The sequence below is a fragment of the Pyrgilauda ruficollis genome, unplaced genomic scaffold, assembly GCF_017590135.1.
Source record: "Pyrgilauda ruficollis isolate IOZ18807 unplaced genomic scaffold, ASM1759013v1 scaffold52, whole genome shotgun sequence".
Taxonomy (NCBI): Eukaryota; Metazoa; Chordata; class Aves; order Passeriformes; family Passeridae; genus Pyrgilauda; species Pyrgilauda ruficollis.
This window is the reverse complement of record NW_024526822.1, coordinates 2,653,639-2,678,010: the sequence shown is the minus strand read 5'-3', so window position 1 is coordinate 2,678,010 and position 24,372 is coordinate 2,653,639. Positions and strand designations below refer to the sequence as shown.

Here is a 24,372-nt window from a genome sequence, read left to right as displayed (position 1 = left end):
ATCAGCCTGCACCTGCAGAATATAATAAAGACTGTCATCTTCCTGGGTTTATTTCCAGACTTTCTCCAGAGCCTAGCAGGCACTGGCACCCTGCTGCAGCACTTTGCAGGAGAGCCACAAATCACCTGCACCTTCCACCCTTGCTGGGAGAGCCGGATTCATCACCCCACTTGGGGCTGCAGCCCAACACCCCAAATCCTGACTTGGACCCCACTCCTGACCCTCCCTTCCCTGCCTCTCCCCACCTCCCACACCTTCCCGGGCTGCGCCAAGCCGGAATGACTGCAATGGCCTTGCACGCAATGCCTCTGCTGTGCAGGTAAGTAATTTATTGATCCGTAAAGCACTCCAAGACGCTCTGGAAGGGATTATGTCATGCCAGTGCCGTGCAATAAAATAAAAAATGATGGATTTTTTGTGAACATGATGGTGATTTAGGGTTTGTAGTTGGAAGTGTAGTTAAAGTACATTTTAAGTGGAAATCAAGGTGGGTAATGAATTATTCTCTGTTTTGAAGGGCTTCTGGGAGTTCATTTTTTTGCTGCTCTGGGAATGATGGCTAATCTGCTAATCATGCACTGGAGAACAGCTCTGGATCAGCTGCTCCCAAGCAGAAGGGGCTCTGGGGCAGGACAGTGGAGGGCACAAAGACAACACCTAAAAAATATTAATATGCTTCAGTGTCACTAAGAGGACAGCACATTCCTCATGGGACCACTCAGAGCTGGGAATGCTCTGCCCATGGCCAGGTCCATTGAGGAGATGCAATTAATTACAACATCGTTATGATTGCCCCACTGTGTTCCTGGTGAGGCTGGGACTGCCAGCCAGGAAATCCATGTGTGCCCTGAAAACACAGAGTGTATGGTTTCCACAACAAAAACAGGCCAAGGGGGTATTACATTGTCCCATTGTCATTTTGGAGAGGTGGGAAGAGCCAAGCGGAGGCGCAGTGATCGCCCACCTTTGCCTGGGAGCAGCAAGAGCTTCCAGGTCTAAGTCCCAGAAAAACGAAAGGAGTATCCATCATCTTTAATGTGCTGTTTGCTGCATCACAGAGGAACCTTTCTGATGTTTTTAACTGCTGAATCCACATCGACCCAATTCAGCTTATTTTGCAGAGGCTTTAAAAAAAGCAAGTCAGGCTTTACACTGCTGGTCTGGGATTGCACAGACGCATTTTCACCAGCCCAGGTGAGAGACAAAAATCAACTGACCAGGTTATAAAACATAATTAAAACAATTTAAACTTGAGTTTGATTGATAGGACAAAGGGGAATGCCTTAAATTGAAAAGGGTTGATTTAGAACAGTTATAAGAAGTTTTTTACAATGAGTGTCATGAGAGCCTGGCCGAGGTTGCCCTGAGAAGCTGTGGCTGCCCCATCCTTAGAACTGTTCAAGGCCAGGCTGGACAGGGCTTGGAGCAGCCTGGGAGAGCAGAAGATGTCCCTGTCCAGGGCAGGGGATGGAACTAGAGGGTCTTTAAGGTCCCTTTCAACTCAAACCTTTCCATAATTCTATGAAAAGCAACTCAAACTGCACATGCAACAGGGGAGAAGTCCACCATACTCTGGGGCAAGCTCAGGACACTTTGAGGGAGACGCAATTTACTGTGGCCCATCTGGAATGAGAGGAGGCAAGAACATCTGGGAAGCAAACCAGAGAAACGTCACTGAAGCTGTTAACTAAGTCTGGAATTGTCTATGCAGTGGTACGATTTAACACGGTGGTTATTGTATGCTAATTAAATATTTGAATATTTTACTGCACAAACTATTCCAAATGCCTTTCTAGAGACACAACAGGTGTTTTGTAAGGCTTTTACCAGACTAGGGAGGGAAATCTTAATAAATAAATGATCCAAGCATATATTTAATATTATTTAACAGTCACTGGCATTTCCATTCCCTCTGCATTAAAGGACTTTCACCAGCACTTGGCATTTCTGCACCAGTGGGGCAGAGGAGACATTTCCTCTGCCGAAAGCAGGACGCAGATGGAGCTGTGCCCCTTTGGGAATGAATAAATAAATAAAGCTAAGTAAATGCAGGCTTCCCAGGCGGGAACCCTCTCCTTGCGGGCAGTCCTTTTGTGTTCAGCATCTCTCTTGCTTGGAAGTGATTAAACATGGCAGTGTTGGCCAAGCTGCTCCGGTGACACTGCACAGATTTCCCCACAGGCAGGCTGGTGCTTTATTGATACAACTCTTTCTTTTTTCCCCTCTCTGTCTTTGCCACAGTTCTGGGGAAAGTCTCTGGGTGCTCTCAGCTCCCACCAGGTGCCCAGGGCATGCCCCCAGCTCGCCCCAACTTGGTGCACACAAGGAGCCCCCAGGACAGAAAGCAGCTTGCTTAAATATTTAACCAAAGCATATGGTGAGCTGCACGTTCGAGGGCGTTCAGGCAGGTGATAGATGTCTTTCCAGATCCAAGCATATGTGCCTGCCGACACACATCTATTCCCTGGCGCACAGACACCCTCCTGCCACTGGCACAGACGATATCCCTGCTCTGCTTTCACCTCCAAACACCCGCTCCTGAGCCAGCACAGGTGTGCAGCTCGCAGATCCCATGCCTGCATTGTACAGCAGTGCTGCACACAGATCTTCACATTCTGGGAATGTGGTGGGGCTCCCCGGGCATTTCTGCCACCTCCTCTCACACGGCACCCACTGCAGTACTGAGGCCTTCCCTGATTATTCCTCCAGCTGCTTTTTACAGCTCATCCCAAACTGCATAAACATCACCAGCTTTGCCTCCTTGCTTGGGCCCTGCCACCTTCATTTCCATCAACATCAGCTCCCCACCCACCTCCCTGGCATGTACTGACCGTGCTGCTTGCCCCGGCTGTCCTCCCCCTGACCCCGTGCCCCCACCTCTGTCTCCTGACACCCCCCACCCCAAATTTCAGCCACGCATCAGGCTGAGTAGAGGGGGCATCTGGAACAACCTCTCCACCTCAGACTGGCAAGGGGACTTCAAATCAAGTTGCCCATTCCTTCTTCAAGGAGCAATTGCATTTTTTTGCCTTAACCACCCCCTTTCTACCCAGTTTTGGGAGCCAAGCAAGTAGTGCAGAAAATACAGCTGTGACCTTTCCAGACCAGCAAATCCCTTCTGGTGTGGGAGTGAGGCAGAGCTGGTGCTTGCCCCAGCCAAGGGGTCTCAGCCCCTGGCACAGCCTGGGAGAGAGTGGCTGTCCTGGTAAGCCCAGCCCTGCTTCCCTTTCATAAAACATGCAAACCTCCATCTTCCAGCACGAGCAACATCTGCTCTAGATCAAAGGAAACAACAAAGAACAACTATAAAAGTGTCTGGAAGAAAGAAAAAGAGGGAGAGTCAGACTTGCATTCTTCAGGCGATCTGTGATGTGCACTGGCAGCTTCCTGAGCATCAGCCTGATGCTGCTCCTGCTTCTCATAACAGCTTCTCACTGCTGTCACACTCAGACTTCCCTGTGTTTTACAGAGTTTGCTGCCACGAGTGCTGCCACTGGGATTGGGTGAGGGGGAGTCCTGGGTGTCCTATCCCTGCTCACAGCAATGCTGAGCCAAACTGAGCCCACCCTCAGGCAACCAAGGGTCTGCCAAAGGCAGGGACCCAACATCCAGCTCCAGGACTCCTCCAGGTTGTAACCAGAGCACTTTGTAGCTGCCAGGTCAGGAGAAGGTGCAGTGCTGGCTGTCACAATGCCGGGCACCTCCATGGTGCCTCCTCCCTCTTTTGTGCTCCAAAGCTTTCTGCCTTTAGGGAGCAAATTGAGAGCCCTGTGCCTTCAATTACAGGTGTATTATAATGGGCTTTTAAATCAGTTTGTGCTGCTCTAACACAATTATAGTTAAGAGAAAAGCAGAGAAGGCTTTGTCTTTCTGTCATATCATACTTCCATCATTTCATCCTTCCTTCATATCATCCTTCCATCATATCAGGAGCTGTTTCGAGCCTGTCCAAAGTGTGAGGAAGGGCAGACACAGCCTCAGAGCCTGCTCAGTCACAAAGGTTTGTACACAAATCCCTTGTGGGTGTCTGTCCTGTTTCCCAGGGCTGCCTGGACACTGGGTTGGCACCATCACCCCCTTCCTGTGTTCATCACAGCTTCACCAAGGGACTGATCCCCCTCTTCACAAACCTGGCAGCAGCCAAAGCCATGAAGAAAGAAGGCTGGAAACAAAGAGGACATACATAACGACCTTAATAAGCAATTAATAAATAACTAATGACAATTGCTCGTTCTAAAGCGAGGCGTAATGAGATGTGTCATACGGCACCGAAATGTGTCTAAATGATTTCCCAAATAGGTAACGACTCCTGTTGCAGGGAAGCTTGGAGGACACGAGATTTTTTACGCCCGTCTCTGCAGCAGGTTATACAGCACAGCATCATAATAACTCAGAGGAGGAGGGGGAAACAAGACGTTCCCAATCATTCATTAGTAAAGTATTTGTGAACGCGGGTATAATTCACCGCATAAACAGCAGGGTTTCTGCAGACAAACTTTATAGCTAAGTGCCAAAAGGGAGCCCAATCTGATTCCACTTACGACAGCATAAATCAACACTACTGCTGCAGTCAACAAGGGATACACCACAATAAACATGGCTCAATAGGGCAGTCGGGGCTCAAGCACAAGGATTTTTCCCTGATTTCTGGATGGGTCCAGGCCACGAGCCTGGATCAAGAGCAGCTCCCTATGGAGTCAGGGTGCTGCCTCAGTAGACTCACTCCCCTGTGTTCAAGACTTTGAAGGGATCTGCATCATTTTTCCTAGCAAAAACCTAACGGAAACACCTAATACCAAGACCCCTACCTGTGGGGAATCAAACCAGAGTTTCTTTGCATGGCTATTAATAAGCAGCTTTAAGAGGAGGCAGAATCCCTCCCTCAGGTTTGGGAGAGTTCTGTGCTCATGTTACAATGCCCGAAGGAAGATGTGGCACTGCTCTGGACTTCATTGCCTCCTTTAAAATGAGTCTAATGATGCTGAGTGAAAAGAAAACAAGAAGAAAGATATAAAAGCAAAGTTTTTCCATTATTATCCATGAAGAAATGCAGCCAAACAAGGATTGTTTGGCAGTTCAGCTCCCTGTCTAGACAGATCTCATTTTCAACTCCACACACGCTGCACGGATCTAGTTTCCAGTTTTTGCACCCCGAGCCACCTGGGATTCCCCCTGTAAGCCAAGCAACGCCTCACGAAAGGCAGAAAATTGAAGGATCTCGAATCCTTAAGACACCTGCATCATTTTTCTAGCATTATTGACACCTCTGCTCAAGGCACGACAGCCTCTCTCACAATTGCCTCCATGGTGACCATCAAAGTGACAGTGACTCTGTCACACCCTGCTCAGGGGATGCAGGGTCCCCAGCTCCTCTCATTCCACTGGGTACCAGTGAAGTCTCCATCAGACCCTTGGGAAAATCCCTGTGTGGGGACGAGCCAGAGCGTGCTGACAGCACCCCAGAAAGTTTGAACACGACTTCTGGTTAATACAAAGCTTGTCAAACCCATCACCTCGAAATGCTGAATGTCTTTATTAGATTCCTTTATCTCCCCCCAAGATCGGAGGGACACGACGAGATGATTCTCAGCGGAGATGTCATCATCCAGAAACTAATTAAAGGCTGCGCGGGAAGTCGGGCCATGCACACTCTGGAGAAAAAATCGCATTAGCAACCCGAGTCGGGGAAAATATTACAAGTGAACTTCAGATCAGAAAGGGCGAGCGAGGGATTTCACAGCAGCTCTCCTCTCCCCATCTTTCCTCACACTCATCCCTACACTCCCCCGTCCTCGATAGGTGACCCCAGCTTGGGGCTCATTAGGACCAGCCTGGGACCTGGGGGATGCAGGCCAACAGGGGATCCTTTCCTCCACCCTGGGAGAAAAGCATGATTTGTGAAATTTCCTTTATTTTTAATCACAGAAAAGCATCCTTGCTGCGGGTCAATAAGTGCAGAGAAGGATGGATGGATGCTGGCTCTGCCAGAGTGCTCCTGGCAAAACCCTCGGTCTCATTTGGTCTCATCTCTCCATCAATGTAATGACAAGAATTTCTCATCCTTGCAGGCTCATGAAAAAGACAACAACACATGAAATTTTAAGATACCCAAAACCTATGGCCACAGGAACCGGACATGGGGGCATTTCTCCATGGGAGCAGATGCACAGATCTAGTTTAGGACACGTATCTCAAGTGGATGTACCTGCAAACAGCCCTTCCCAGCCAACCTGGAGTCTCCAATAGACAGCAAATATCCATGATATCGCTCATTTGATCCATCAACACACACTGTCCTGCTAAATCCTGCACAAACACCCACCTCCTGTCCCAAAACCAGCCAGAGTGGTCTGGCCCCCCCCTCCTGCTCCCCACTCAGCTGCTGGAGAGCAGGGGGGCTCTCCCTGTCTCCTCTGTCCATGCAGAGTGGGCACCATGCCAAGGGCTGAGCTTTGCCAAACTGCCCTGTGCCACTTCACTCCTCAAAAGGGACCTGACAGGAACAAAGGAGTTCAAACATCCTTTCCAAAGATAAATCAGATGCTCTAATGCAGCCTGCATCTCCAATGAATATAGGGCAGGTGTCTCTGAAGTGAAGCATTAGTTAAAATGATGCTCTTTAAATTACATTTCGGCTATTTCAGGCAGACAGGTTGTGTGTGGGTTGGGCTGGGTTTTTTTATGATCTATCTAGAGGCTTAAAAAGACACAGAGAGAAATAAATCTCCCTTCCATTAAAAACACACTATGCTCTTGCATATTTGTTCTTATCTCGGCACTCTCGCTCTCATGCTCCCTCTCCCAGGGCTGGAGCACAAAGTAAGTGTTTGTGATTACACTTCCACCCTGACACTCAGCTAATTCAAGGAGCTGCCAGCCCGTGCCCAGGCGGAGCTCACGGCTCACCCACCCCCACAGGAGGATGAGCTGTGCTTCCCCAAATGCCTCACTGGACCCAGTGCCTTTACTTCAAAAACCATTGAGATTCGGGGTGTTAATGTGGAACCACGCAAAAGTCCCAAGTTTTGACTGAGTTTATTTGGATCTTCTGAGTCTATCCATGCCCTTTTTGCCTCATTTATCTATTTACATCCCTCCATTGCCAGCGCTGCCTGTCCCCAGGCAGCCCCTTCCCTCCCATCCTTCCTGAGCTCCAGGTGCCCCTCATGCTCCAGACAGGGCTTTTAATTCTGCTTGGGCTTCTTCCCATCTTTTTGTTTGACTCCAGTTAAAAATTAATGGATCAGGCAGGGAGCACATCCCTGTTATTGTCTGATTAGTTGGTCTGGAGGCTGCTACTTATGCCCAGACTCTGTTTGTCTGGGAGAACAGAGTGGGAGAACAAAGCTCCTGAAGTGGGAGAACAAAGCTTGTGAAGTGGGAGGTCAGCAAGGTCCAGCAGTTCAAAATGAACCACAGGTGAGGTGATCTATGCCTCCATGTGCTGCCACTCCTCCCATCCCCATGGGAACACATCTCTTGAGACTCATCCATCGCTTCAACGGTGGCAGGTTTACCTTCCCAAAGATGGCCCTGATCCATTCCTTACTCCTCGTAGTCATTTCTTTACATCCCTGGTTTTTCAGGCTCTCCTTCTTGGGCTCCAAGAGCCCCTCAGCTTTCCTCACCCCTCCCATGCAATATTTCTCGTTCCTCATCCTATCCCAAGGCACATTTCTAGGCCAACTCACAACTTCCCCAAACCCAGGGCACCAACCCAAAGCTTGGCCAAAGGTGCCAGGAACAAGCAGGAGTGCAAATGATCCACAATCTGTGGGATGATGCTCACTGTCCTTCCCAAACCTTCAAATGTGGTTTATCCCTATCGTCAAAACTCTGGGAGATAAGGGAGCGTTATTATTCCCACTTCACGGATGGAGAAATGAGACCCAAAGATCAAATGGGCCAGAAGTGCCTGTTCAGATCAACGCTCTGCAGCACCTGACTCTCAGGCTCTGTGGAGCTTGGAAAACCACGTTAAAAAGGCACAGGGAGAGCTAGGGTGACTGCCAGGGCAGGCATTTCCATTGGGCTGCATGGAATGAGAGCTCCACAGTTAAGAATCAGTCATCAGGCCACTGAGACACAGCTGTGTATCCCTGTACATAGAGGGGCAATTAAAATTCCGATTGCCAATTTCAACCCAACCAAGGAACATTTGAGAGAGCTAAAAGCAAAGGAAAAGGAGGGAGTGATGGTCCCACAAGGGAAGGATATTGATGCGCCTGGAGAACGCGGGGGCTGCTCTCCTTTCCCATTAGGACTGCTCCTTCATTTCCTGTTCCTCCTAAACAAAGCCCTCGAGCCTTCTTCTCGGCCACACTCGTGCCTCCGAGAACGCCAGAAAAGCCACAGGGAATTATCCCCGCCAGAGCATCCTTAATTTCCCTATTTGTCTTCCTAATGCCCAGCCTCATCACCAGCACCATCTATTCCCCATGTGCTCCTACTTTACATGGATGGACTATTTTTACCCCATTCTTCCTATGCCTCTTTTTCCTCCCATTTAATCATTTTGGAGGCTTTTTATCCACACTTTCCTTTCCTTTCTTTCCTCTTTCCCTTTCATTTTTAATACCTGTGGTTCTCCGATTCAAAATCATTACTGTTTTTAACTTGACTCGAGCCTCTTAATTAAGTTACTTTCCATTATTTTTTATCTAGTCCATTTGTCTACATCCCCTGCACCCTCCCTAATTCTCCCTTTCCTCCCCAAGGCAGGCTGGGTATGAAATCTTACATTTCCATTTGGCTAACAATCACTTTGAATTTTTAAATGCTATTAAATTGGATCACACCAGTCACTGGACTGGAGTTGTCGAGCTGTGATATTTACTCGCGCCAGTCAAAGGGAAATGAAATTGTGGCGGCGCGGGGGGGAGGCGATGGGGGAGCCCAGATTTATTCTGCCCGCGGTCCTCGCAAACAGGCACAATCCCCTCGGATTTCTGAGCGAGTTCAAAGGAAACTCTCACGCTCAACCATGAATGTATTGTAATGTCTTTAATAAATCAATTACTTGTTGGCAGGGAAGTGTCACTGCATCTCCAATCCTTGTAATCACCTCAGCCTTGCTGTGTTTTAAGTGCGGAAAGCCCACGGAGGTAGACGGAGAGCCAGGAGCGTTGTCAGCGTAGGGCAAAGCACAGAAAGCACCACTTTGTCTTGCCAGGAAAGGCCAAAATGCGCAGAAAGGATTTGCATCATGTAAAAACACACACACACACATACACACACACACACACAGAGTGACCCCCAGCTCCAGGATGAGGACACCACAGTGCTGGAGGGACTGTGTTGGGCTCATCCTTCCCAGGGCAGCTCCTGGGATGCAGGAGCTTGGAAGGAATGACCACAGCAGGTTCCTGGGAAATGCCTATCCCAGGAAATCAGCCTGTGGTGATGGGAGCAGCCCCTGATCCTTCCTGCCCAGTGCTGAGCAGGGATATATTGCAAAGCAACATTTTCCCACTGGCCCAAGAGCCAGACAACCTTTTGCTGCACTAATTCAGACCCTGGGTTTTGTGCTTCTGCTTCAGGAGGCTACCATATTTCAATTTACTAAAAGAGACCTTTTCCACTCAAAAATTTGCTAAAGGAAGAGAGATTTGATTACAAAGCAGCCCCGGCCAAATCCAACCCCTCCTCCTCTCTCTGTGCCGACAACATCCTCCCCTCCACAACAACAATCATCTGAGCACAAACAGACAACAGAGCTTTTCAGAAAGTAATGAACTCCGGTCGGAGCCAAGGCAGGAAGGGTTTAATGTTCAGCGCAGAAAGCTTGGCGAGGCCATCAATTATATAGCCCTGCTGCTGAAGGAGCAAAAAAAAAAAGAGAGTATTTCAGAGAGACTCGGCCAAAAAGAAAAGATAGGGAAGGAAATCACTGTGAGAGAGATTTAATTTCACAAGCAGGGAGAAGTGTTTGCAAAAGAGGAAGAGGATCAAAGGCTGAAGCTCTCGGGCTGGCTGCGAGGAGGAGGGATTACAAGGACAGCAAACCATGGAGAAGACATCTCTGTTGATGCCTTGTGTCAATGCTGGGCCAGGCAAGCAGAGCTTGGGGCACAAACTGGGGACTCTGTTGGCTGTGGGGGCCCAGTGGGCAGGAGACTTGGGCAGAGAAGAGGGTGGATTGTGACCTGTTCATCTTATCTCACACAGGACAGTAAAGCAGCACAGGGTCTGTGGCTTCTCCTGCCTCATCCCAAATCCTACCCAGGAAATTATACAAGATGCCAAAAAGGAGAGCTGAAATCTTCTGGGCATCTCTACTACTGGGACCAGTAAGCCAGAAATGAAAAATCACAGAATCCCAGAATGGTTTGGGTTGAAAGGGACCTTAAAGATCATCTTATTCCCACTCCCTGCCATGGGCAGGGACATCTTCCACTATCCCAGGCTGCTCCAAGCCCTGTCCAACCTGGCCTTGGACGCTTCCAGGGATGGGACAGCCACAGCTGCTCTGGGCACCCAGTGCCAGGGCCTCAGCACCCTCACAGGGCACAATTCCCTCTGTGTGAGAATATGGATCCACCTAAAAGAAGACCTCCCCACCCTGTCCCCTGCATACAGTGGGGCCATGCTGATCCCTTCCAGGAATCCACTCATGGGCTTAGGAACAAATTCACCTCCTTTCTGGAGGACAAAGGGGTTTTACTGCTGTCTCACAGCAGACATGGAAAACCCAAACCAGAAATATTTCAAGACCACATTTCAATATCTTATTTGAACAACCACATTTCCACTTTTTCCATTTTTACAAAGATCCTTGCCTTTTCGTTTTCTGCTTCCTGCTTCTCCTTGTCTTTCTTTTTCTTATCTCTTTCTTCGCCATTGCATCACGAGAACAGAAAGGAAAACAAAATTGCATCTCTCCCCATGTTTCAATGAAGCTCCTTCTTCCCATTTTCCCCCTCTCCTTCAAAACCCAAGAAAGAACAGTGTGAAAAAAACCATGCTTTCCACCCAGTTTCCCCCTTTATTCTCCCAGTGACCTCCCCCCAGCCTGTCTTCAAGCCTGGAGATATTTGCTGGAGTTTCTCTAGCCCTCGGAGGTGGCAAGGCTGGGCAGCTTTTTGGCAGCTGTTCCCTTGGCCTCTCCTTTATCTCCAGCATTGTGTTCACATCTGCTTCCCCCTCTGCCTCTTTCCCTGCTGCTGGGAGTCTGCTTTTAAATCACTGCTCAGCACAGCAGCTGCCAGGCACAGGTTCCATGCCCCGTTTGGATGGGGGATCCAAAAGCCGTTTGCAAACCTCAGTCTGCCTTTTTTCTTCTCTAATTTTCTTAATTTTTTTTTAAATCCTCCTGAACCTGCCGGTGCTGCCACACTGCTTTCCCCTCCTCCCTTTGGCAGAGGAGCTCTCTTGGCTCTGGAAGTATGTTCAGACACCTGGTTGCTGGCAGCATGGGGTTTGGCAGCAGCTGGCAGCGTGCAGCTCTCTGATATGGAATGGGAGGAGAGCAGGGATCTCAGTGCGGGTCAGAGCTACCCACCGTGGCTATCAGGGATGTGCTGGTGGCCACTTGCACTGCTCCTGGCTTGCTGGTGGCTTTCTACCATGCACATTCATCTGGCTTTGCCTGCAGCTTTGGCCAAGGACATTTTTTGGTTTTGCTGAGGATTTGTATGGTAAAATAACACAGATTTGTGCAGCATCACTCAGGAGCTGGGAATGCATTTAGGACAAGGCACTGCCATCTGTGGCTCCCGTCCTCGGCAGAGTCCTGCTCCCAAGCAGGGCAATTTTGGCAGAGCAAGGCAGCAAACCCTAGGGAGCAGAGCCAGGCACGTGGAAGGCTGGATGCCTCACTGCCACCCTGCCCACGCAGTGGCTCCAGGCTAAATTCCCATTCCAGATTGCAATTTCTCTGTGCTACCAAAAAAAGAGAGGGCTATATCCTTCCGGCAGCCAGTAATGCACAAAATTCCCCGAAGAACTTGGCTGATTCCTCCCCAACCTCCTTTCACTCAAGGTCTGTGCAGGATTGCAGGCCAGGATCCCCATGGATGCCACCTTCATGGCAAAGACTACAACAAATAGAAAAAAATCCCCTGGGAAGAGCCCTTTGCTTCATCCTCTGACTCCCCAAGCCTCTGCAACAGGTTTTTGCTTCTGGACTTGCCTCGAGAGAGACTGGCCAGAAAAATCAGTTCTAAAGGCCAAAAAGAAGAGCCAGATTAAAGTATCAACTCTGAATTTATGCTCAGGACTTAAGGTTTAATAATGCAACAGAAAATCAATATTTAATAAAGCAAATGATGGAGAAAAACAGTGAATGGGAGATGAGCTGCTGCTCATGTTTTCAAACATGTAACCCCCAGAGGAGCAGGGTTGGCAGGATGGATGTGGAACCAGATTGCCACAAAGAGCTGGCACACAGGATGCCCCAGGTCCCAGTGATTCCAGCTCCGGTGTCAAGGGGAGCTCACAGGTCTTTTATTAAAGGACAAACAAGGAATTACTGCGGTGGTCAGAATCCAAACACTCATGGAGAGAGATCAAATGCTGAGGCACGAGGGGAGCCGAGCAGCTGCTGCACTGAGCAGGCCCTGACTGGGGCTGGGCTGGAGGAACACAGGCAAGAACAACACCCCCAGATTCAGGTGCCAAAGAGCTGTCTGAGGATGGAGATTTGAGAAGCTGGGAGGGAGCACAGGGGCTAAAAGCAGAGGGAAAACTCCTGCCTGCTGAGCAGGAGAGGAGGTGGATAGTTCAGGTGGGCAAGTGGGCAATTGGGGCACTAAGCATGACTGACAGGTGGGGTTGCACAGCAAATGTGCATCCCTGAGCACAGCAAACATATCCTGGGCATGGCAGGAGTGCATCCCTGGGAATGGCAAACCTGAATCCCTGGGCAAAGCAAACCTGCATCCCTGGGCACAAACCACGCATCCCTAGGAATGGCAAACCTGCATCCCTGGGCACAAACCACTCATCCCTGGGCAAAGCAAACCTGCATCCCTGAGCATGGCAGGAGTGCATCTCTGGGCATGACAACTGTGCCTCCCTGGGCACAGCAAACAGATATCCCTGGGGACAGCAAGAGTGCATCCCTGAGCATGGCAAACCTGCATCCCTGGGCACAACAAACCTGCATCTCTTGGCACAAAGTGCACATTCCTTCTGCACAGCAAGAGCTCATACCCAGGCAAAACAATCATGAATCACCAGACAGAGAAAGTGTGCATCCCTGGGCATGACAAGCATAAATCCTTGGGCACATCCCTCAGCCATAAGCACACAGCCCTGGGCATGGCAAGTGTGCATCCCAAGGTGTGTTGAGTCCGGGCAGGATGAGGGGAGCTCTGGGAAGCTCAGGACAGATCAGCAGCTCTGCCTCCCTCCCCTGGAGGCTGGAGAAAACTGCAGTGAGCCCCTGCATGGCACAGAGATGTCACCTGCGCCTTGTCCCCCCCACTGCCTTTCCAGCCCTGATACAATGCTGCCAGCCAGGAAAGGAGGAATTTTGCCCATACCCATGCCAGCGGTGGCAGGTGCTTCCTGGGGTACATGGCTTAGGGTGCACAAAGATCTGTGACCCACCTCACAAAGCCTGGGGACTCTGGATAAATCCTCTAGGCAAAGGAGACTCTCACTTGCACAGGAATCAGTGCCCTTGGATGAAACCCCTCCTCTGGCACACTGCGTGTGCCGGGTTGTCTGCCTGGCCCTGCAGCACGGCAGTAATTTGTAGCTTGTGCTGGGATCCTTCACATTGAAAGATGACATATAAATATAAAACGTTATCACTCCATAACAGCCACATGCTATAAAATGCCAGGCAGAAGGATCTGGAACTAGATGGAGGCAGTGCTTTAAATCCTTCCCTGCAGAGTTACTGCTGCTAAAACAACAGACCTGCTCCAAAGAGCTCCAGCAACGGAAGGAGAAGAGGACAGACCCCGATAAAAACACCACAATTGAGGAATTAGATGAATAAGTGATGGGATTACAGCATGACCTCCCCATGTTGACAGCCCCAGGGTAGCAGTAGCACTGGCGCACCGGTGACGTCTCCTCCCATTCATCCCCTGCTGTGATTTTCCGCGGATGCTCCGTGTTCCTGTAGTAGCAACAAAGCGCCGGTACCAGCATTACACTACAGCGGGCTGACTCCGCTCCCGCGGTTACGATAACAATGCTGTTACTGTAGTAACATTACAGAGCCGGGGTCTCACTGTTCTACCCTTAATTTTATTGTCGTAAGATTAAATTGCAATAATGTTATTGAGCTGCCATTAGTGTTGCCATGGCAACAATAACATTAAGGTAGCGATATCGCATTACAGTGGTCCAACCGTTCCACCACAAATATTTTAATGTAGTAAAACAAAAGAGATTACTGCAGTAACATTAAACTGCAGTGACCTCATTAAACCCCCACCGGCTTTATCACAGCGCTCCTCTGGAAACCGCACGTGGCAGTGGGAGTACCCTACGCACATCCTGGGTGCTGCTGTGCCACCCCTTTGGCTGGTAAACCCACGGGGAAGAAAGGGGACTTGCTGCACCTCTGGAGAGCCACACACAGCTCCAGTCCTCCCTGCCTGGAGAGCTGCCGGCACCGCGTGCCGCTGGCCTCACGGATTCACCCGCTCCGCAGAAGGGATTAGCAGAGTCACTCTTGAATGGCTCTGGGTGAGGCGGGTGACCTCTTCCTGAAAGCCTTTGGAGAGGTTGGGTGAACGAGGCTGCTGGGAGCTCGCGTGCTCAGAAAGGCTCAAAGAGGAGCAGACTCTTGTTTTCTAGAAGAGGGGTGATGTGAGGGTGACCTCCACAGCTCTGAGGGAGTAGCAGAGAGAGTTCCACTGAGCTCTCCTAGCTGCCACAAAAGTGCACACAGCTGGGCCAGGGAGGATGGAAATAGTGAGCCACAGGGATGTCAGAGGTGGGAATGCCCCCAGCACTGAGGCATGGGACATCTGGAACGGACCACAAAAGAACTCTGTCAGTGCTGCTTGATGGAACCCAGTGACAAACAGTACGACAGCATTAGCACTTCACTGGGGACACAAACAGGAATTAACCACAGCCTGGGTGTACACGAGAAAGAAAAACAGGAAGGAAATGAAACCAGTCTGTGTGTCCTGTGAATCACTGGATCTTCCTTCTCCTCTGCTCCTGCCAATTATTTCTCCTTTGGAACAGGATACATCTTCCCATGACTCTGGCAGTGCCTGGCCCACTTCATCACTGGGATGACAGGCAAGCCTGGAGGGGAATGGTTTGAAACTGAAAAAGTTTGATTTAGAGTAGATACAAGGAAAACATTTTTTAAAATGAGGGTGGTGGGGTGCTGGCCAAGGTTCTCCAGAGAAGCTGTGGCTGCCCCACTCCTGGAAGTGTCCAAGGCCAGGTTGGACAGAACTTGGAGCACCCTGGGATAGTGGAAGGTGTCTCTGCCTGTGGCAGGGGATGGAACTAGGGGGTCCTTAAAGTCCCTTCCTACCCAAAGCACTTTGGGATTCTATGACTTCCCTTCATCCCAAACTCCCTTTTACTAAGTTGCCCTTCTTCTAACTCAAGCACTGTTCACCTCTCCATCCCTCCCTCCCTTTACAGCGGGCTCATCCACAAGCTCCAGGAAGGAGCAGCATGGTGGGACATACCCGCAGTGGGAGGCAGCATGCCTGGCTCCTTCCAGCAGCAGCAGGGACATGAAACTGGGGCAGCCTGAAGCTGCAGCAAGGGCAGAATATGTGCCCAGAGCAAACTCTTCCACAGTACAGACTCTGGAGTCTCTTTTCCCTCCCTGCTCCCACCCCACGATATAATTGCTAATTAATAATAACGTTTAGCTCTCAGATAGCGCGTTCCATCTTCAAAGACCTCTGTCGACATTAATGAATTAATCCTCATCAACCCCCCTGTGAAGTAGGTGACAATTATTATCTCTGCCTCACAGATGTTAAACTGATTTGCAAAGAGGTCAAGTGACTTTGGGGAGGCTGGGGGGAGCCTGGCCGGGTGCAAGGCCACTCCACAGGAGAGCATGGACAAGTACATCCCAGAGAAGCAAGGGCTGGGATCCAAGGGTGTGGGAAGATGGAGAGATCTAGGGGCAGTAGTGGATGTGGGACCTGCAGAGATGCTCCCCGAGGGCAGAGCAAAATGAGGATAAAGAGCCAAAAACTAGGCCAGTGCGTGAGAGTGTGTGGGAGACCTTCAGTCCTCCACAAGAGCCCTGATACAAAAGGCAAGGATGCTTTGACTGAGGGATGGTGATTAGCAACAAAAGAGAGCCGGGGAAGGAACACATCAGTCAAAGGAGCCGAGAGCACAGGGGAAGCGAGGGAGGATTTCCATTTCATGCCACTGGTTTCCTCCCCTTCACTGCTTTGGGGAGCTCTCCCAGCTCCCCCATGCCTTTCAGGAGTTATTATCTAAACCTGCTTTTGCTTCTAGAAGGAATAGCTGCCCCCACGGGGGAAATGTGTGGACACATCAGTAAATCCATGTCAGAAGCAGGGGGAGCATCTTACCCAGTGTGAAACTCCAGCTCACGGCTTCAAACGTGACCAATGTCTGCACATCCTCTGCCACTGGTGGGCAAATCTGTTTTCCCTCCTTGCTCCCAGAACAGGGCATGTGCAATGCAGGCATTGGTGGCATCAGCCTCACAGGTAAGGTGAGGATGACTACAGGGACTGAGCCTTCCTCTCAGCAAAGGCATTTCCCAGGCACCCAGGCAGCAAAACAGCAAAAAAAAGTTCTCCTTGATGTCCCACGAGTGAAAGGGGCTTGTGGCATCAAAGGAAAATTAATTGGGCAGATTTTGGTGGTTGAAACAAAGCCGGCTCAGGCACCACAGCCCCAGTGGTGGCTTTATCTCGCCGGCACAGGCCTTGGCAGCGCTGCTCCCTGCGTGGGGACAGGTGCCACCAGCACTGCCGCCTCTGCCCCCTGCCACCTGTGTCCACAGCACCCCGACTCTGTCGAGCAGGTAATTAACTCCCAGACAAAGGCAGGGATTTGAAGATTAACCTGGGCTCCGGAAGGAGTGGGGAAAACTCATTTACACCAAACAAAAGGGGAGGGGTGATTAGTTTCTCCAGTGACAACAGCAAGAGCCAGATAGGGCCAGGGAAAGTGATAAAGAAGCAGGAAAAGCACTAATATCCCCCCCAGTCGCCTGCTTTTGCTTTTTTTTTTTCCTTCTTCTTTCTTTCTTTTTAAGCACTAAAATTCCACCATTTTCTATCATGCAAATTCGTGTGCCTAAGTGAGATTAAACTCTGGCAGGCTCCGTGCCTCCTTCCCCAAGTCCATTTCCCACACTGAGATAAGGCCAACTTCCCTTAATGCATCTTACAAGGCAGTGGGAGTGTTTTGCAGGCACGCATTGGAGACGGCTTATTATCAATACAAATAACAGCTTTCCAGATAGCGTCCTTCTCCTCCTACCTCGCCTCTCTCCTTTAAACCCAGGAACCCAGAGAATGGCTTAAATAGCTGAAATGTCCTGCAGGGAGCAGGGAGAAAGGGGAGGCTGTGTCTGAGATGCTGCTGCAAGAAGTAGGACTTGCTGAGGAAGCCAGAGTGGGATACAGGAGAGGAGAGGAAGGAAAAGCATCGCTCCTCAGAGGTCAGTGGGACCTAAATCCTGTTTCTCTCTCTGCGTTTCTGCCGCACTCCAAGTTCACAGCTTGCCTATTGCAAGTGGGTCTTCCTTGGATTTTGTTTCTTTGGGATTTACTCCCAAAAACATCTCACCCTCCCCAAGGTCCAAGGGAGACTCCTGCAAACACAGGCAGAGCTGCTTTTTGGTGCTTTGTCTGGTCTCATGGCAAGTCCTCCTAAGAAGGAATGAGTACTGAAGGAGTGGGAGCACCTTCCAGACCCTGCAGATGACAGGGATGCTCCCTGAGCTGCTCATTTTAGCTCTGTCTGTAATCTGGGTGCATTTGCTCAGGAGGGATCCAGGTGCTAAGAACCTCCTTGTGCCTTTGGCAGCTCTGTTGTTGGCTGACATCAGCTTGGCACCACCAGCCTGACCCCATTTAGAGCAGTCCCCAAAATAGCAGGTCTGAACTTTGGTGCATTCGGTGCCAAGGGTCTCTGTCTCATTCCTGAGCTCATTTGTCCCACATTAGCACAGAGGCACCGACCTGCTATTCCTGGATCAGCAGCAATCACCTTTTCCCTTTTGTACCAGGATTTCAAGACTGACAAGTGTTTCTGAAAGCCTGGCCAATGAGGAAAAGTGGGAAAAACAGAGCTTGGATGGTTTCAAAAAGAAGGTGGCTAAGGGGCACCAGGATAACAACCTTCCCAAAAGCAAAAGGTTATTACAGAGGACACTGATCAATTGTTCCCCACATCCACTGGGAATAGGCTGAGAAAAACTCCACTTCATTTGCAACAAAGAAGGTTTAAGTTAGATATTAGCTATACATTTTCTAATTAAAAAGGTAGCAAAGCAGTAGAATAGATTGTCTGGGGAGAATGAAGAACCTGCTTTGTTAAAGATTTTCAAGAATAGCTTTCACATGTGCTTGGCAGTGAGGTCTCTGCCTGGTTGCAGGGGGACGGGATAAATTAGCTCTTGAGGTGCCTTTTCCCCACCTATTTTGGGATCTTGGCCATCCAATAGAGCCAACCTAGAAATAAATGTGCAGCTCACCCCTCACTGCAGTGTGGGCATCCTTAGTTCCTTGTGCTTCTACCTCATATTCTCTTTGGGGATTATTCCTGACCCTCGTACCCTGAAGGAATATCCTTCTCCCGCCCCTACTCCTCTCCTGTGTTTTGCTCTCCCCCCTCCCATAGCTCTGCTCCCCTCCGTCAGCCCTTGGTGAAAACCACAGATGCCCTCCATCCACAGCTGTTTCCCAGAGATATCCCCTAAACCTGGGAGGAGCAGGGATGCAGGCATGGGCTCAGAGTGTCTGGGCCTGGCTGATATGCACCCATCCTGCTTGCCTGGGGGAGCAGCAGGCTGCTGCAATCCTGGCTGCAAGGGGGAGAGCTCCTTGCTCCCCCAGCAGCCAGTCCCTTTGGAGAGCACAGCCTGCCCCGGGGCACAATTTAATTGCATCCTGAGAGGCTGGAGTGCTCCTACCTCCGGAGCTGTGCCCCCAGGCCCTTTCCTGGTGCAGCAAGGGGAAACTCAGGACCTGCTTAGAGCAGCCTGCAGCACACCTTCCTCTTCCTGGCTAAACCTGTTAACAAGGAGACACCTCCTTTCCCACCTCCTCGAATCACCTCTCCTTTCCTATCAAGCTGCAGAAAGGGGCAAAATGTCCCAGGGCCGTGTGCTGAACTTGGCACATCCCTGAAATCCAGTGCTGAGCAAACCTGCTTTCCTAGGAGGGGGAATAAGCACCACTTCCACCAAGCTGAATGTTGTTTTGGACAGGATTATTCCAGAATACATATTTATAGGGCCCATTTTCCAAGGCAGGAGAGTTAATCCTGGCACCACAGCCCAATTTTCATCGAGGTCATTAAGGCAGGTTTCCCTTTAATTGGACATGATAATTCACTTTCATGTCCTGCTCCGAGAAAGGGCTGGGTGAGCCAAAGAACAGAGCTTCAAATTAGGGGGCTCGCTCTCCGGAGCTGGAATTTCTGCTGGCAGCATGAGGATCTTCAGCACATTACAGGACTGAGCCCGTCACTGAATCATCCCGTACTTAACTGCTGCAAGGAGTTAAGCTCTGACCTTTTCCTGCAGTACCCAAATATCTCTTCCTAATGATACAGCAAGACAGGGGAGGGATGGGCCTGGATGTCTGGTGATACAGGAAATTTAGGTCAGGAAACAGGAATCAGAAGAGAACAGATAGAAATTGTCCTGCATCACCCCAGCATCTGATAGCGACTTCAGAACTTGCTGGCAATCGACTTTGGCTTAAGAAATTCAGGCAGGTAATAAGAGATTGCAAGATAAACAGCCAGAACCGGGGCTGGCAATGCATCCGCTTCCTCTCTGCGCTTAATGGAGATGGAGAAAGTCCGGCTCTGGTTAGTCAGCTTGATTGCTTGAAGAGGAAAAGGAAAATGAAAAGGGAGGGAAGAAGAAAAATAAAGGCCCTGAGTCTGGGTTTTTTCCCCACTTCTATTCATTAGGCTGTCAATAGTGCTCAGGCCTGGAATATCGACGGTGGATTAGCTCAACCCGACTCTGTGTACAAGACCAATGCCTTTTTAACCCAGCTTGTTTCCAAATCAATACACCCATCAGCATTCGAAAATTAGCCCGAGACGAGATTCCAATACTCAGGCTGGTGTGTCATGTTAAGAGGGCTCCCGGCCAAATCACAGAAGAAGCAGCATGAAAAAAAATGGTTGCTAGCAAGGGATTAGGAATTTTCCATTAATCTTCCCCCAGGCTAATAGCTCATCAGGCTCCGTGTGTCCCTCCAGTGTGTCCCTCCATGAGGTTCCCCCTTGTCCAGCTCTTGCCCAGCCACATGGGCACAGGATCAATCTTCCATGAATGTCCATCTGCTTGACCATCCCATGTGGCCACACCTGTCTGTCCCCTCTCAAGAAGTCACACTCTTGCTGAAGAGCACATGTAGGCATCCACTTAGACACCAAAAGTGCCCCAGCACCCTGTGCTGGTCTTTCTCCTCCTCTTCCTCCTCCAAAAGCATGGAATTTCAACACACAAACACATATTGTTGCTAGGCATACACACACTCCCACAGAGCACACAAATCTGTCAGCTCTTGCTTTTCCCCCAACACAAGTTTTACTTCAAGCACTGCCTCCAGCTTGGAAAACAAAAAAACATCAAAACCCAACAATAACAACAAGCAGCACCATGGATTTGCCAGTGACAGTGTCGGGAGGCAGAGCTGCCTGTATCAGAGCCCTGGGATTATGTCAGCAAAGTTGGATAAAAACAAGCCTGACTGAGTTCAAGAAGCATTTGGAGAATACCCTCAGAGACATGGTGTGACTCTTGGGGATAGTGCTGTGCAGGGCCAGGAGCTGGACTCCATGATCCTTGTAGATCCTTGTGGGTCCCTTCCAACTCAGCAAATTCTCTGATTCTGTGAAAGTCATTACCCAGCTTGGGACAATCCAAGCTTGTGGATCAGCCTCTACTTCTGCACCAAGCTGTGTCAAATGTTCAACATAGGAGCAAGGGGAGGAGAAGACACTAGGGCAAAAGCAACAGAAAGCAAAGTCCCAGGCCCAAGCCCTCTACAAACTCCTTTTTCTTACCTTGCACGATGAGATGGACACGCGATGTCTTGGGGTGATTGTCTGTCTGCACAGAGCAGGTGTAGGGGCCCTCATCATACACGTCCACATCCTGGATCTGGATGCTGTACTGGGTTTTGGTGTTGGCCAGGAGCACCACCCGAGGGTCCAAGCACCACTTGTCATTGCCGGCATAGAGGATGCTGCTGCGGTTCAGCCAGGCCACCCGGGTCACCCGGTTGTCCACGGAGCACCTGGGGAGAGGCAGAGAGGTGACCCATCAGTGCGCTGCTCTTGGGCGCTCTCCCTCCCTTCCAGCCCTCCTGGTCCTCCTGGCACTATTTTTAGCTTTGCTGTCAGCAGCACTTTCAGAGACCAAGTGCTTTCAGTGTCCAAAGAGGACAAGGTCAGCGCTTTCCCTGTGGTGCTCAGGACACCAATATCCATCTAAACTAGCGACTCCAGAGATCTGACCAACAGCTTCACAGAGTTTTCAGATGCAGGGAGGTCAGAGCCACCCAGTACCAGCCTTTCACTCCTCCATTCCAATTTATTCTTTTGCAAACTCCCAGACAAACAGAGCTGAGCCCAAACCTCCAACCCGAGTCCACGCTTTTTTTTTGGGGGGTGCAGTTTGTTACTTCCTGCCCAAATCCATCACCTGTCATTCTCTCTGCAGACCTTCACATCCCTGCAGCCACACAAAGTGATGCGAAGTGATGCTGGAAAAACTTGTGCTGCTTCACAAAGAAGTGAGGAAAATTTATCTCTGGAGAAAGCCAGCTCTGACACACACCTCTAAAGAGAAACCTTGAACATCTGACCATTTGTCCCCTCTGTCAACTTTTCCTTCTGTACCCATCAACTGCTCCGCTGCACCTCCCTCACTTGTGCACCTCACCAGAGCTGAGCATTTCACTTATCCAGGGATGTTCTGGAAGTAGAAATCCTCTATATTCAGCCTCAATAAGCACCTGAGTTCCCCCTGGAGACAACGCAGTGCAAATCCAGAAATTATTTTGATCCTGAGGGAGATTATTTTCCTGTCAACATTAGCTGGGATCAGTCTTGCTCCTCCCAAAGGTTTCTGCAAGCCCTGTAACCCCCCCATCCCCATGTCCCCAAGCCAGGTTTGAATCCTCCTATTTCCACAAGAAAAGCATCCAGACCTTCTCTAAACAGCAGAAACATGCAGCTCCCACAGCCAGCTAAACCCCTGCTTCTCCCTGAGAAATTTTGGGATTACGGAGCCATCGGGATTTAGCCATGCTTAGCTGGATACTGGCTCCAGAGCATAATGTCCCTGCATAAAACCACTCAGCCTAAGATCCACTGTTTATATTCTTCCCCAAACTACTTCATTACTTGTGCAGTGGCTGGGATGCAAATTAACTTCAGAGGCACCGAGAGAGAGCCCAGCAGCTTCTGGGACATCTCACTGGGGATGACTTCAAGGAATGTAAGGGACTTAATGGGCTCCATGTGCCAGACTGCACTGACAGGGGAGGTAATGGCAAGGGTGGATTTATCTGTGGCACATGGACTTGTCCTGGACACCTTCGGGAGTGTGTCCTTTCTCTGGGTGAGCTGTCTCCTTACTGGGGGTCCTCATAGCCCCCTTTGGGTGAAGATTTACATTTTCTGCATGGTAACAAGTGATAGGACAAGAGGAAATGGCCTCAAGTTGCACCAGGGAAGGTTTAGGGAATATTTCTTCACTGAAAGGGTGGTCAAGCCCTGCCACAGGCTGCCCAAGGCAGTGTTGGAGTCACTAGAGGGATGTAAAAGCCACATAGATGTGGCACTTAGGGACATGGGTTAGTGGAGGACCTGGCAGTACAGGGGAATGGTTGGACTGATCTTAGGGGCTTTTCCTACCTTAATGACCCTGTGATGGAAGACTTCTCTTCCTGTGTCCATTACAGATACCAGGGAAGACACAGGTACCCACCTGGGGACAAGCTGTCTCATCTCATTCAGCCTCCTTTTGGAACCTCTTTGTCCCCAGTGATTACAGGAGAAGCTAAAATAACCCACCCAGCCTCAACACACAAATTTTGGGGGTTGGGGGTGACAGAGGAGATGTGTTGTCTGCAGCACAGGACACCCCTGGTTTGCCAGTACCCAACTCCTGCTCCATCCTCCCTCCCTGGTGTGAAAAACAGCCAATAAATTAAACCATTTTACTACTGTTCCATAATGATATTACGATAATAATAAATTAAGTGTGAGCAGATTTTTATGATCTACATTAAAAAAAGCAATAGATTCAGACTGGGCTGAACACCAAGAACTTGGCTCTTGCTCTCAGCTGCATTACAACTTGAGTAAAAGGCCTGCGAGTTTAGTTGCACAAGTTGAATTAAACTGGAGATTTCTTCCCAGCGGATGGGTTTAGTCTATTGAACTCCACATCTCAGCTCTGCTGGTAGCTCAGACCTATGGGGCTCGAATAAAATGAAGTGGTTATTTGGTGTTTGGCTCTGGTACCATGAAATAGGCTCCTGTGGTGGTGGTTCTGCACAAACACAGGGGTGTCCAGGGCTGGGTGATGAGAAACCAGACATGACTTGAATTTCTCACCCAATCCCCTCTGCAGATGTTACCTTGAGGAACTGTAAGCAGGCCGAACTAAAAATACATATTTCCTCTCTCCTCCTCCACGCCGGTTTTCTTTATGAAATGCATCAGCTTGGAGATCCTTGGATAATAATGGAGCCAGACAGTGTGCAATCCAAGCATTCCCTCTATCATATGGGCATTTAAGTGCTTTTGAAAAGCAACGGGGCTCAGGTAACGCATGAGGCAACAGTGAAATAAGTGCTTTCGCCCTTCACAGCACCCAGGCACAATCTCTCCTTATCATCCAGACACGCTTCCCTGTCCCTGGGATCGGCAAGCTTCAAGCTGTTACTTTATATTCTTCCCTGCCTCTTAAAGCTCCTGAGCCAACATATATATATATATATAAATATATATATAATAAAGCACAGCACAGCTCCTGGGAAAGAGGTGCTTTGACCTCTGGATGCACTGGGCTATTTAGGGATTGGCAGCTGTGCTCCTTCCTGAGCTGCTTCCAAGCACTGTGCACCTCCTGCTCCTCCAGCCCCTCCTGCTCCTCCTCGCACAAGCACCAGTCGGGGTCCCCATGGCTGAGGTTTGTCACAGCGACCCGATGCTCTTCCAGCCCCTCCATCTGCTCCT

The 24,372-nt window shown here is 49.8% G+C and overlaps 1 protein-coding gene across 3 annotated transcripts in view; it reads right to left on the bottom strand.

Annotated features, from left to right (window-relative positions):
• LOC121360640 (protein CEPU-1) overlaps positions 1 to 24,372 on the bottom strand; it is a 356,251-nt gene that overhangs the window by 28,420 nt on the left and 303,459 nt on the right. For all 3 annotated transcript variants that reach the window (XM_041480639.1, XM_041480638.1, XM_041480640.1), the window contains one exon: positions 21,187 to 21,419. In XM_041480639.1, the coding sequence (XP_041336573.1) occupies positions 21,187 to 21,419 (233 nt within the window). The remainder of the gene's footprint in view (positions 1 to 21,186; positions 21,420 to 24,372) is intronic.